General features: G+C 35.7%; 1 protein-coding gene across 5 annotated transcripts; it reads left to right on the forward strand.

Annotated features, from left to right (window-relative positions):
* Window positions 1-492: 492 nt before the first annotated feature.
* Window positions 493-12,264, forward strand: LOC141423316 (mitotic spindle assembly checkpoint protein MAD2A-like). 5 transcript variants are annotated; one of them, XM_074073982.1, is made up of 4 exons: window positions 647-1,114; window positions 4,517-4,551; window positions 5,583-5,686; window positions 6,345-12,264. In XM_074073982.1, exons 1-4 carry the CDS (start codon window positions 1,067-1,069, stop codon window positions 6,449-6,451), a joined length of 294 nt encoding a protein of 97 aa, XP_073930083.1. In that variant the 5' UTR covers window positions 647-1,066; the 3' UTR covers window positions 6,452-12,264. The 5 variants fall into 5 exon arrangements, 1 of the variants encoding a protein (XP_073930083.1); XR_012448083.1 differs by lacking the exon at window positions 4,517-4,551 and having other exon boundaries at window positions 649-1,114; XR_012448084.1 differs by lacking the exon at window positions 5,583-5,686 and having other exon boundaries at window positions 662-1,114.
* Window positions 12,265-14,742: the final 2,478 nt, after the last annotated feature.

Raw genomic sequence — 14,742 nt, forward strand, 5'->3', positions numbered from 1 at the left:
CCAAACTTCAGATAAGAACCTGCTGCAAGCCAGATTTCAGCCTTCTGTGACTAAGCACAGCAGCCACTTATGCTGTGCTCAGACTTCATTTCTACAGTACTGAGATAATAAACGGGTGTAATATTCAACCCACTGATTTGTGGTAATTTGTTATGCAGCAACAGAAAACTCACCCAGGCATTTCTCAGATATTTAAGAATATGATTTAAATGTAGCGTTTCTGGTAGATAGTAAAATTTATCAGACAGCATTATGAAATAATTTTCTTGCTTTAATGATAAAATTCACAATTGACATGAACATTAACCCTGCACCTTATACTTTTCATCCTAACAGGAAGTTATTGACAGGAAATTTCTTCAACATTGCTGGGCATTATTAGTGATAAGACCTTGTTCCAGGGCAGCTGCACAAGGTGGCGGGGAGGCAGGACCTAACCTGGACATAGCTCCCACTGCCCCACTCTGCCCTGCTTCCCTAAGACGTGACGGTGGGACAAAAAATCCCTAAGACGTAGACACGGCACAGAAAAGCAGATGATTATCTTTCAGGAGAAGCCTGTTGTCACACAGAAATCAGGTTCTCCTAATGCATCTCCTCTAGAAATTTAAAAGAATCTAGAAGGAGGTCCTGACATCCTGTAGGGATGTCTGTGGCCATGCCAAGCGCAGCGGCCCTCCACCTTCTACCATGTCCAGTTGACTACCACCACAGGAGGCCTCCCACAGAGCCTAACAACCCGGAAGAGAGTGCGAACGTCCACCCACTGCGCCTGCGCACACGGGTGCTCCTGGCTGGGCGGGGAGACACAGGGACGCACAGGAGCTTAGAGGCGCGACAGCCTTGCGCAGAGGACCGGGCGGCGAGCTTTGCTACTGTTTTCGAAATGTCTAGAGGGGAACTGCTGCAGAAGCAGCTGCTGGAGGGTCTGGACCTACAAGCCGCATTGTAGTGAGCGGACCTCGCCACAGCGCTGCAGCTCGCTCGGGAGCAAGGCATCACTCTGTGCGGGACGCCGAGATCCTGGCGCAGGACGCAGCGAGGAGAACCGGAGTCGGGCGGCCGCATGGACCCAAGCCTTGGCCTGGGAAACCGGGAGGTCCTGGCCGCTCAGGTACCAGCCCTCTGGAGGAATCTGGGAGTGGGATGCAGGCTTCTACTGACGGACTTATGTGCTGCTCAGGAGGGAGGAGAGGCCTGCATGCTGCTGAGGCCTGGTTCACAGGCCCACCCCTTCTCCTGCCCTCCACCAGTCCTAGGCCTAGTGTGCCTGGTGGAGCCTGGTGTGGATTTTTACCCAGACTCTACCCTACCCGACCTGAGGGAGGTGCTTCCCCCACCAGGCCCCCTGGACCTTCTGATGGAGCCTGAGGCGATGAGGAAGAATTAGAGGAACTGATTTGCTTGGGGAGTGGGACCAGGCAGTCAGTCAGTAGCTGAGTTAAGTAAGCAGCCTGATTTGAGCTCCTCCAATCACATGATCTTAATTTAGATGGATTGCAAAGAGGTGAAATTTGGCAGTGGTAATTTTCTCTTACTGCTATATAAATACCACTCACTTTGTTTTCCTTGGATGCAGAATTTTAAGGATTTTCCGTGCCCCTTTACTCTGCTTTCAGCAGTCATACAAACACGTGTTTAGACATTTTCGTTTTATTAGTTCAGGAAATTGTATCACCTTTTGGATCAATGCTAGTTCACCATCTTCTTTTTTGTTTCTAGAATTCCTTTTAGTTCCTCATAATTCTGATTAGGAATTTCATGTCTAATTTGTTGTAGCTTGTTTCTCCCCATTTAGTCTTCCATAATTCCACAAAGTGTTGCAAGTATCCATCTTTTTCCTTTTTGACTGTTTAAATTCACAAACCATTGTTTTTCAGAATTTTAAAATTTGTTTCAATCCTAACTTCATTATTTAAATTTTATGTTTCATTGCATTTTTTTTTTTTTACTGTCAATCTTAAAATGTCTTTCTCTTGATGGCTATCTGAACTTTGTTAGCTTGACATAATCTTAATTTTTTTTCTTGTACTGAAATTGAACAGTTTAGGCAAGTGTTCTACCACTTGAGCCTTGGCCCAGCCCCTTTGTTTATATTTTGTGTTGAGACAGTATCTGGTTAACTTTGCCAAGGCTGGCCTTGAGCTTAGTACTCTGCCTCTCAAGAACGTGGGAGCTGTGTGCGCTATCATGCCCTGCTGACTTCTTTCTTTTTTTTTTTTTTTTTCATTTTTCTTTTATTATTCATAAGTGCATACAAGGCTTGGTTTATTTCTCCCCCCTGCCCCCACCCCCTCCCTTACCACCCACTCCACCCCCTCCCGCTCCCCCCCTCAATACCCAGCAGAAACTATTTTGCCCTTATCTCTAATTTTGTTGTAGAGAGAGTATAAGCAATAATAGGAAGGAACAAGGGGTTTTGCTGGTTGAGATAAGGATAGCTATACAGGGCATTGACTCACATTGATTTCCTGTGCATGGGTGTTACCTTCTAGGTTAATTCTTTTTGATCTCACCTTTTCTCTAGTTCCTGTTCCCCTTTTCCTATTGGCCTCAGTTGCTTTAAGGTATCTGCTTTAGTTTCTCTGCATTAAGGACAACAAATGCTAGCTAGTTTTTTAGGTGTCTTACCTATCCTCACCCCTCCCTTGTGTGCTCTCGCTTTTATCATGTGCTCATAGTCCAATCCCCTTGTTGTGTTTGCCCTTGATCTAATGTCCACATATGAGGGAGAACATACGATTTTTGCTTTCTTTGAAGTAATATTGACATTCTTTAATGTTTTCCTGTCCTTCATATCTACAGTAGTTGAATCCCTCAATACTTGAGCAGATTAAGGCTCAAGACTGAAAGGCAAAGGAAATGGGGTTTATTCTCCAGTACAGGTTTTCTCAACCTTAGTGCTATTGACATTTTGGCTTGAGTATTAAGTGCAGGGTGCTTTCCTGTGTATTGTAAGATGTGTAGCAACATCCTTGGTCTCTACCCACTAAATGTAAGTAAACACACCTAGCTTTCACCCTTAACAATGTCTCTGTATATTGCCAAATGTATGATGGGGACAAAATTCCGCTTGATTGAAAACTTCTGTTCTGGTAGATCAGTACTGGCCAAGTATCAATATGAGAGCTTTGCTGGGGATGGTGATAGACTTCTGTTTTCAAGTATAAATAGGAAACACATAGAAAAGAGCAACCTCCCTCTCTCAGAATAACTTTAAAAAATGGAGTTCAGAGCTAAATTATCTACAGTCATTCATCATCAGGTCATCTGCCTTAGGTCCTCTTGGACACTGTGGATCTTATCTTCTTAGTAAACTTCTCATTGTTATCTTGGTTAAAATAAATAAATTGCCCTTCCTTACAAGCAAATTATTCCCATTTTTTAAATCCTTTTTCCTCTATAGTCTTTTCACATGACTTACTCTTTTATTTTATTTTCCATGTATGCTGTGATTTGAATTGTTCCTGTTGGTTTCATCATTTTCCAGTTTTAATCTCTATAAAAAAACTTCTCTGAATATGCTATCCTAATTTTAAGATTAATTCATTTCTCATTTTGAGCCTCTTCTCTTTATAACTTTTGTCTAGGTTATCTCTGATATGTGCATAGCTTCACTAACAACTTTTGCGTAGACAACCCACACTTCTAACCCAAGTCTCATTCCAGACCTGTGTATCCTACAGGTGAGTCTGGGTGTAGCTGTCCTTAAGATTTCTTATGCTCAGCATACTAAAAACTAAATTTTGAATGATCTACCAAATTGAATCTCTTTCAATGATTAACACAGTAGCCCAACCAGAAATATAAGTCAGAATCTTAACAACTACTCCTTACTTTCATACCTAATGTGGTAAATCTTAAAGAGGATAACCATGGAATGTCTTGGGATTCTTTTTTGCTCACATTCCTAATGAACTAACCATATGCCTAGATCCCCTTTCTATACCCTCCAGTCCATATTCTACATGATAGTGACCATAATAGTTTTTAAATTTAAGTCCAATTTATGATGTTCTGCTTCAAACACAGTAGTGATTTAATTCATTCTCCCTTCCTTTATACTTGCATTGTCTTGCTTCAACCCTCTGCTCACACATTCTTCCCTTTAGAGTATTTAAAGTCTGTACTTTCTTCCCTGTCCTTTTCCATACTTAGTGATGTTAATCCTTAGAACTAAAACCAATATTTTCATCACCCCTGTGAATGGATCACATTTTCCTGTTACACACTTACTGTCCCATTTGTTGTGGTGGTGATTAGATTAATACCCATCTCCTATGCTCTTTAAGGTTGCATTTGGGTGAAAGCACACATGTTCTGTCTTCAGCACCCAGTATTACACCTGCTAAAATTTGAAAATAGAAACTACATTATTGATTGGGCAAATTTCCTTCCATGTGTGAGGAAGTCCAAAATACCAATGATTGACATTTCCTGAAGATGATAAGTTATAACTTGCACAGTTGCTTTGCGATAAAGTGAATCACAAAAGATGCCTTGCTATGTCTTGCAGATTGGCTGTACCAGTGTTCCTTTCAGAAACTGGTGGTAGGTGTCTCATATATTGAAAGTGGTGAGGTCATTTAAAGATGGCAGTTTGATAGTGAATGTAAAAAGACTGCAAAAGATGCAAAGTAAATTATTGTACTTTGATATATTTTTTTCATTGCTATATGAATTCTAATTATATTGAGCTAATTTCATATTAGTATGTTCCTTAGGTATAATTTCTAAGATATCCTCAAGAAAAACTTCCTAGGTTCATGTTAATATAATTGATTTGTATAGGTAGGATACTATTAACATAATTGACTCTAGTCTAAATCAGGACTTTTGAATTTGAATTTATTTGGTGGTATGTGCAAAACAACACGTGATGTATTAAATGGACTATTCAGTCAATTATTCAGAGATACTTTTACCTGTAGAGGATGGTTCAGATCCTGTCCTGACTTGAGACATAGCTCTACTGCACCTCATTTATCCCATGAACTTCCTAAGACCCTCACAGTCTTCTGAGTATCAGAAACCTCCTAAGTGGGACATGTCCATCAGTATATTATTAATCTTCAGCATTATCTTAGGCATTCAGAAACCTTTCTAACAATTCACTTTTGAAGCCTTTGATCTATTTTAGGAAATTTTTAGCTCATAAAAATCATTTGATATGCAATCTAATATTTTTCAAGGCAACAGGAAATCAGACATTTAGATGTTCTAAAAATACAAAGAAATTAGAGGATTATAACTTAGGTAGCATTTATTTTTATTGATATTTGATATTTGATTGATATTTGAAATATTGTAGCTTTCCTAGCTTGAAATGGTTGGCACATTTTCTAATCATGTCATACTAAAAGAACTGATACTGTGAACAACCTGAAAAGATCACTGGAGAGACCAATGAAATGACAAGGATAGGTATTGTGCCTACTAGGTTATAGATTCTAAGAATACTTTTACTCATTTATTTTTTAATCTTTTTAATAATTCTATTTTGGAAGCATCTTACTTGCCATTATGTTTTAAATAATTTATTAAAACCTACAATGAATTAATCATTTTGATTTTTTTGATAGTGCTCCCAGAGAAAAGTCCCAGAAAGCTAACCAGGATGAAATCTGTTCAGTGATCAGACAAATCACAGCTACAGTTATATTTCTGCCACTGTTAGAAGTTTCTTGTATGTATTATACAACCTATTGACATAAATTTTAGGGGCAAAGGAGGAAGCTAGTGTTGTAAGAATTATCCCTTTATTTAATCATGTTTGCATTATCATTATCATATAATACCATTCTAGAAAACTTGTATGTGCTGAGAAAAATGAAAAAGTATTCCATAACACTCACTCTTGAACATTTTCATGGGATTTTTTTTGGTGTTTTCTATTTTCTTCACATTATTACATATGTGACTATAGGTATTATTGTATCTTCCTTTTTCATTTTTACTGTGTTCATGAAATATTTGCTGAATGTTTCCTATAGGCCAGACACTGTTCTAAGTATTAGAATATGCTATTGACAGAACCATATGTTAGATTTCTTGTGATTTACACTTATATTTTCTTAAGCATATATTTATTTGCTTACTTTATTTTAAATAAAAAAAACCTTAAATTTTAAAAAAATAAAATCAAATATTATGTTCTTTCTACTATAATAAATTTGCATTGTGGAAAATAAATTAATGTTTAGAGACCAGGCTAACCTATATTTCAAACAATGGGTAGACTACAATATGTCCCTTGAGAGAGAGAGGGAGGTTAGTTTTGATTTTGACTAATGATGTATTTTCTTATCCCCAATTAAGTTCTTTTGATCTGCTGATTTATACAGACCAAGATTTGATTGTACCTGAAAAGTGGGAAGAGTTGGGACCACAGTTCATTATCAATACTGAGGAAGTTTATCTTCATTCATTTACCAACATGATTTACAATTGAATAGCATGATGGTGGCTTACAACATTCCTGTCAATGACAGAAGGTGAGATGAGGAAAATAATGTAATTGGAATTCTCAAATGTTGTTTTCCTGAGACCAAGTCAACTATAGCTGATGTGTTTTATTTCATTGGGAAATTTTCAGATGTAAGCTAACATTATACTTTGTGCATAATTGTTCCATTTTTGGGAAATATGTTTGACTTACCACAGAGTGAACATAATGAGTTTACTGCACATTGTTCAAGAGAACCCAGCAGATTTTGCCAACATTACAATGTAAATTCCATTGAAGGTGGTAATCGTAGATGGAAAATATTTGCTACTTAAATCATTTTTTCAAGTATCTACTCAGAATATTTATATATAAATATTTATATATTTAAATATGAAATATAACAACAGAAGTCTTAGTATTCAGAATCTTTCAGAAAGTAGAGAAATGCTGCTTTTTTTGGGACCTTTTGTCATGTTTCATTACATAGATCCCATTTTGAAAAACTACTGATTACTAGATTTTTAATAATATAACTTGAACCCACGAAGCAATGGCTATTTATACTAAATTCCTACAATAAAGAGATGTTAATTTTTTAATGTTTTATAAAATCAACCTTTAAGTGACAATTATGAAATAAAGTTTGTCATTTAAAGGACTTAAAGGATTTTCATATTAGTGTTGTATTAATAGAGTTAAATCACAGTTAGAGATTCAACATAGCAAATGGTATCTGTTGATTATACTGTCTTCGTCTAACAACAATACACTTATATTGTGCTTTATTATAAAGGAATAATTGTCAATTTTTAATTATTTCAATTTAGCAAATGTTACATTGTGAGTTTATACTCAGCTTTATTGCCAGCTGAGTTTTTCTTACATTATTAAACATCATGGTTATTCATTCACCTTCATTCCTACCATTATCAGCTATATTCTCTCTATTAGTTCTTACCTAGATTTCCAAAGTCAATTTAAAACTTCTAAAAGCAATTCTAATTCTCCATTCTGCATCTTACCTTATTTTGCAATTATATCACTTAACACTTAAGAGACCATTCTAAGACCATTATGCATATTAACTCCTTTAAACTTCACTATGATTTAGTGTACATAGCCTGTATCCATTCATGTAAAAATTACATATTTAGCATCTATTAATGTGCAGAATACTGTGTGTAAACTGCCAGGAAGAATGAAGCAAAGTCCTGGCTTTTCTGAAGATTGAGACTTTATAAGAGAAAGAAAGTGTATGTCAAAGAACCAGGAAATAACCAGACAGGTTCATTTAGGTATGCATTTCTCTCTTCATTATCTCTGGATGAATCATTATTTTGATCCAATTGTGTCATTATTAAGAATAAAGGGTGGTGTCTTACAGTTTTTTTTCCCCAAAATCTAAGTGCTGGACAAACAGATTTCATTATTTAATGATGAGTGGAGTGAATATTTTATTAAAAGCCTCTTCCTTAAAGAGTAGTTGAAGCTTCCTGAGACAAGTGGTTTAGAATGGGTCACCCACAAGTGTTTTTTCCTAATAAGAAAATTAGTTATGCATTAATGGAAGTTTTTTCAAATGCCTAGGAGTAATACAACATCAAGTATAGTATTAAAATGGATACTATTGAGATTAAAATTTTCATTTGGCTGGATGCTCAAGTGGCTCAAGTGATTGAGTGCTTCGGGCTCTGAGTTCATTTCAAACACTACTACTGCAAAAAACTGAACATTCATTTGAATTCTTAGACTGTTTATAACCTCTAACAGTTGAATTATTAGGTGAAAAGGAAATCAGAAGTAGAGCTTCATTAAAAATACAATTATGAAATTCTTTTTAGGAAACGTGTTTGAAAAATTTTATGAAGAAGAGTTCCAACAATTTAGAATGCCTCTTTACTAATCAGTAGGAATATTTAAATGCAACTCTTCCCTTTCTAAAAAGAATGCGAGGAACAGCATTCTTACATATTACTGATAATACCTAAATGTCAGTTTTGTATGTCTTTCATTTGGTACAATAAAACTATATGGTTAAAATTACTTTTGTAATTTAAGAGTTAAGTCCATAAATTAATGTTCTGTGTTCTCAATGTTTGACTAAATAATTGGAGCTGCCACTTATTCTGTTGCCTACAACTCATTCTGTAGTACCAGTTCTGCATTAAATGGTCTCTAGCTTGTTATAAAATACCAAAAACTGGTTATGAAAAGACTTAATGTAAGACTAATTAGTTCATCAAGAATCAAATAAAAAGCTGAAGTCCTAAGACCCAAGAGCAACTACAAGTTTCTGTGACAAATTTGTGACCTTGGATATCTTTTTGGTATAAATGGACTGCTGATGCTTCTCAACTTGATGATTTCAAGAAAAGTAACATTGGTTATTGCAGCAAGATGCCCCACTAATGATGAATGGATTAAGAAAATGCGGTATTTATATGCAGTGGAATTTTATGCAGCCATGAAGAAGAATGAAATGTTATCATTCACAGGTAAATGGATGGAACTGGAGAACATTATTCTGAGTGAGGTTAGCCTGGCCCAAAAGACCAAAAATCATATGTTCTTCCTCATATGTGGACATTAGATCAAAGGCAAACACAACAAGGGGATTGGACTTTGATCACATGATAAAGCGAGAGAGAGCACACAAGGAAGGTATAAGGATAGATTTTTACCTAAAAAGTAAAAAAACTAGATAACATTTGTTGCCCTCATTGCAGAGTAACTAAAGCAGATACTTTAAAGTGACTGAGACCAATAGGAGAAGGGGACCAGGAACCAGAGAAAAGGTTAGTTCGAGAAGAATTAACTTAGAAGGTAACACACATGTACAGGAAATCAATGCGAGTCGACTCCCTGTATAGCTATCCTCATCTCAACTAGTAAAAACCCTTGGTCTTTATTATTGCTTATACTCTGTCTTCAACAAAATTAGAGATAAGGGCAAAATAGTTTCTGCCTGGTAGTGAGGGGTTAGGGTGGGTAAGGGAGGGAGCGGGGGCAAGAGGGAAGAAATGACAAACATTGTATGCACATATGAATGAAAAAAAGAAAAGTAACATTGGAAAACTTTGTTTACACTCTAATAATTTGAGATGGAAGACTAACCATTGTGTAAAATCACATTTTTAAAGTTTAGCATATACTTGAATTATTTCATCTCAGCTAGTATTGGTAATAGATTTAAAATTTGAATTTTTATCATTTTAATGTAGCTGTTGCTTCTTGTGAAGTTTCTAAGGAGACAGTCATGATCTTTTTTACCCCTTAAAGATAAATATTTTGGAATAATGAGCCAAGTTATAATCTAAATTGCAAAAGCTTTGGCATACTGCTCCAAGTTGACTTGTGCTTCCTCTTTCTACTACTTGAGGCTCAATTTAGGAGCGAGACATGTAATCCATCAGCAGAAAAAAGTGTGACTGACTTCTACACCATGTTAAACTTTGAGCACCCAAGAGTCTGTAAGTCTGGCAGCCTGAACTCAGTTTTCCTTACCATATGTAGAATGAAAACTTGTTCTGTTGCCCCCATCAACATCTGAAATAAGAGTCCAGAAAGGACTAATCCACACCTGGTCTTCAGGATCCCTCCTGGGTCATCAGTCACTGAAATCAAACCTCCATGAAAATACTTAAGCAGTGGTATAACATTCCTCTGTATTAGTTGGCTTTTCTCCATATCAAACAAGCACAGAGTACCAAAAAATAAGCAATTTTTTTTCTTTGCTCATTTAAGTCTGCAGGTCAGCTACGTTGGTTCTGTTCCACACATCTCATTCTACCATTGAAAGGACAATGCCTAGCCAGAACTTGAGGCTTAACTTCAAAACTTGTACACTGACATTTACCCAACATTCATACTAAACAAACCAAGTCTTACGGCCAAAGCAAACTTCCATGGAACCCATTTTCCCTTAGTATTCTCAGAGGATCAGTTCAAGGGCCCAAACAAACACACATGGTACAAACATCCATGATTTCTTGATTCATTATAAGAAATGATGTAGAATTTCTATATGACTATACACATCTTACCACATAGTGTAGATCATGTGGGTTTCTTGTACCTAATACAAGATGAATCCTTGTGAATAGTTGTTACAATGTTCTATTATGGGGATAATGGCAAGAAAAATCTGCATATTTAGTACAGCTGCAATTTTTAAAACTATTTTGATAGGTACTTTTCTCCATCTGTAGATGGAGAACTTCAGATATCAAGGGCCAACTGTATATTCTCTCATGGTGATGGGGCTCAGGGCAAAATGTAGGTTTGATGCAAGCGATGTAAGGAATCGTGTGGCAAACGTGGTATAAATGGCCAGACAGTAAGCAAACTGTAAGTGCTTCAGTCTTGGTGTCTTGCACCTACTTAAATCAGGCATTGTAGCTTGAAAGCAACCAGGCAATATGTCAATGAATAAACATGGTTGTGTTCCAACAGCAAAAATCACATGGCCTGGATATTTGGCCTGAGGGTTTTAGTATGCAACCATTAGATCACAGTTTGCTTTGGGTCATAAACATTCAAGCCTCCCCCTTCCCCAGTTCAGAACATTTTATTTTGTGATTATTTTAAGGATCACTTGTTAGAAACATCATTTTTTGTCTCTACAGTTTCTCAAATTGAGTATTTTTCTCAATTCTGTACAGCTCAACTGGATATTTCTTTGAAATAATATCTCAATGTCCCACTGAGAATTTTGACAAAGTTTGGGAAGGAGAATTTCTTTGGCATGCAATGCATAAAAATGCATTTTTAAAAATTATGTTTTAACTATATTCATACATGCTAAATAAATGTTTATTATTAAATGAACTAGAATCCCTTATGCTTTTTATTAACCTCTGTATTTTACAATATAAACTCAAAACTTCCTAGCATATTAAGAGAGATACCCTCCTGGATATTATTGGTTCACTTTTCTTTCCATTTAGTTAATATGTAAATTTTATCTTGAAATCACTATTCATAAAAGATCAGAATAGCTATATAAAGCTATGTTGTATATTCTGTTATTTTCCATCAGATGTCACTACTTACTGCTATAATGTTCAAATTAAGGTGAATTTCTTTTGACTCTGATGACTATAATACTCAGTTTTTCTTATTGAAAAAGTTAGCACTGGGATTTCTGCATACAAAAATATAAATACACCAGAGGATAAACACTGCCCTTGTTTTGGTGAGGTATTTTACATAAATATTCCATGTAATTCTTTTCCATTAGTGCAGAAGTAGAATTGTAAGGTCAGTGGGCATGTGAATTGCTGTACTTCCTGAAGTTTAGGTGTTCTCTTCCTTCTGTTCTTAGACAAGGAAGCTCATCCTCTGATTTTCCAACAAACTCATAAAAAGCAGTGTTACCAACCTTTCTCCTTACCTTTCACACACTTCTAGCAACAGAATATCTAGAACCAGTGTTTTTCTTAATGTGCTCTGCAAGATTTGAGCACCTTTGTGTTATTGGGTAGCTTGTGTTTATGCTTCCCTCAGCTGTCCTGTTGTCAGATGACTGTGGTTTATGAAAGGGAGAAACCAAAGGATGGAGAGTTTGATGCTATACCTTACCTACATTGTCTAAATAATAAATGGATGTGAATTAATGAGCCATTGTAAGACATAATTTTCCTAACAATTAGAATAATTGTTAATTAAGCAAACATCATTTATTTAGAATATTTTTGAAAGTAATGTCTGGTTAAACTTGTAAATAATAAAGTTCCTATGCATTTTTATTAAATATATGAAATTATATTTTAAGTTGTATTTAATGTGATTATAATAAAAAGTTGTTGGAAAAACCATGGAATGGAAATTGCTAGATTTCATATTATGTTATTTATATCCTCTAAACTCATATCTTTAAGATTCTTCCCATGCTACATGATTATGGCATTGAAAGCCAACAGTATTCACTGCTGCTTATTTAAAAAATCTAGTTGAGCAAATTACTTCATCTCCATTACAGTTGACAGTTCTGTTCCAGTCTGGTAAAAAACATTCCAGCCCTAGCAACAGGACTATCAGAAAAGGATTAGAGAGAAAACTGTCAGAGATGACCCTCTAATTAGTCTGGTTGTTATAAAACCCATCATGTTAGACATGGTTACCATTGTCATCACATACCACACTCTCCACCTTCGCTACTGAACACTCCATGCAGAATAATAACATCACTAGTAACACTAATTATTTCATCACTAAAATATTTGGAATAAATTCAAATAATTTCAAAATGAACATAAAACTCTTGAATGTTTGCCACTGACCAAGTAAATAACCTAGTCACTATTTGTCTGATGTTTTTTGGTTTTGTTGTGGATCAATCCCAGGGCTTCACACATGCTAGGCAATCACTTTACTTCTGAGCCACATTCTCAGATGAAAGGCAGGTAGTTTTAAAGACTGACTCTGGTATTCACAGTCTAGAATGTTACTGGAGTCTTAAAGATACATATATTAAATTAGATATTAGTGATATTTTCCAAGGCTAAACACTCTGTAGTGACATAATAGGAAGTGTTCTATATCATATTTTTAAGACATAGTCTCATTTTGGTTGTATTTTCAATGGCTTATGTCACTGAAATACAAAATTTACTGTTTCCTTTCTCCATGTTTGCAACTTCCTAAGTAAGATTACTTGGATTAACTGTATGTTTTTCAGTGTTTTAGAATAGCTGCCAAAGTACAACATTCCTCTTTTGAACCATCTTTTGGGAATGTTGTAATACATCAGCAAATAAAATGTCATCATATAATTTACTCATGTACTTATGAGCAAGTCTTCTGTGGATGCATACTTCCTGAATCACGGTAGTAGAAAAGAACCTATCAAAAAAAGGTAATGGATTTCCTAATTTTTTCCATGGGGAGTAGTGTACCTAATTTAAGCCTGAGATTCAGGATAACTGACAGATGTTTTCCTTTTTCTAAGTACAGTCAATCTTTTTTTTTTTTGATTTTTCTAAGTACAGTACAATCCTTTTTCTGTATTGGCACAGTCATTTCTCCCACTTTGCTGAGATGTGAGAAGATAGCTTGTTAAGGAAAAATTGACAGCAGTGAATCAAATTCTTCATTTTATGCTCAAGAGACAGAATACTAGATTGACTAATAGGGTAATGGTAGAAAAAATGTAGGCTTTGGTAGATTCTCCCTGCTATATTCACTTACAACCACACTTCTAATTTTATCATTCATGTAGCACTTACTTTTGAGGTATGCTTTGCTCCATGGTACTGTAACATCTCTTAAGAAAGAGACTATCTATCCTAATCACCACTGTATCCCTAATGCTTGGTTCAGATTTAGAGCCTCTAATGTTGTCTGAGTTTGTTAAAGATATCATGTAAAATGAAAAAGAAGGGATTGGAAGGTTGACCTCTTGTAATTAATAGTCTATCTGCCCCATTGAACACATTCAACACTACACCCTGCCCTTAATTGAATCAGCAGAAAAGAATATTATCTTAGATCCAAAGTACCTGACAAAGACTTTTTTTAGTGGTAATGGGGTTTGAACTCAAGGCCTCATGCTTTCTAGGCAGGTGCTATACCATTTGAACCACTCAGCAGTCCATAAAGACTTTTTTATTGAAATGAAAAATCAGCAAACTGAAGGTGTAGGACAAATCCTTCTTCCTGACAGGAATCAAATTTGAGATGGTGATACTCAAAATTGAAACCCAAATATATTAATGAAAGTTTTGTTTTAAGTATAAATTTGTTGCACTTAAATTTCCCTTGTCTTTAAGATGATGACTGTCCAGGGAGGTTGCAAAATTCTTTATTCAAACAGACTTCATAAATCTGTAGACATGTCTGATAAATATATGAACTTAACAGTAGGCATAGCTTAACCTCAAGTACAGATTCTTATTATACTTTATCCACTCTTTCATTCTCTTAGCTATTCCTTCTCCTCTTTAACTTGATCTTGAGTCTGTAACTTCTTGACTTTCTAGAAAAAGCTATCATGCCCCCAAGCTTTATATTACAATAAGCCTTTTGCTTCTATGAAATATTTTGCCTCCCCTATTTCTGTGCCATAAATTAAATAATTGTTTGAATGCTCAAATTCCTATAGATTGTACCCATGATTGTTTGCATATGCCTCATGACAAGTAATGACCAGTAGGTGACTGGACATGGTAGTGTAAGAAAGTACCAGACATGGTGGCTTATGCTTGTATTCTCAGGTACTCAGGAGGTAGAGATGGGAAAAATGGTTCAAGGCCAGCTTGGGAAAAAAGTTAACAAGACTATCTCAATTGTAGTGG

The sequence above is a fragment of the Castor canadensis genome, chromosome 5 (assembly GCF_047511655.1).
Source record: "Castor canadensis chromosome 5, mCasCan1.hap1v2, whole genome shotgun sequence".
In the NCBI taxonomy this organism is placed as follows: domain Eukaryota; kingdom Metazoa; phylum Chordata; class Mammalia; order Rodentia; family Castoridae; genus Castor; species Castor canadensis.

Coding starts and splice junctions, on each gene's coding strand:
- LOC141423316 (XM_074073982.1), top strand. CDS start 1,067: ATGGACCCAAGCCTTGGCCTGGGAAACCGGGAGGTCCTGGCCGCTCAG. Junction 1,115..4,516: donor GGGAGGTCCTGGCCGCTCAG/GTACCAGCCCTC, acceptor TATGTCTTGCAG/ATTGGCTGTACCAGTGTTCC. Junction 4,552..5,582: donor GTTCCTTTCAGAAACTGGTG/GTAGGTGTCTCA, acceptor TTTTTTTGATAG/TGCTCCCAGAGAAAAGTCCC.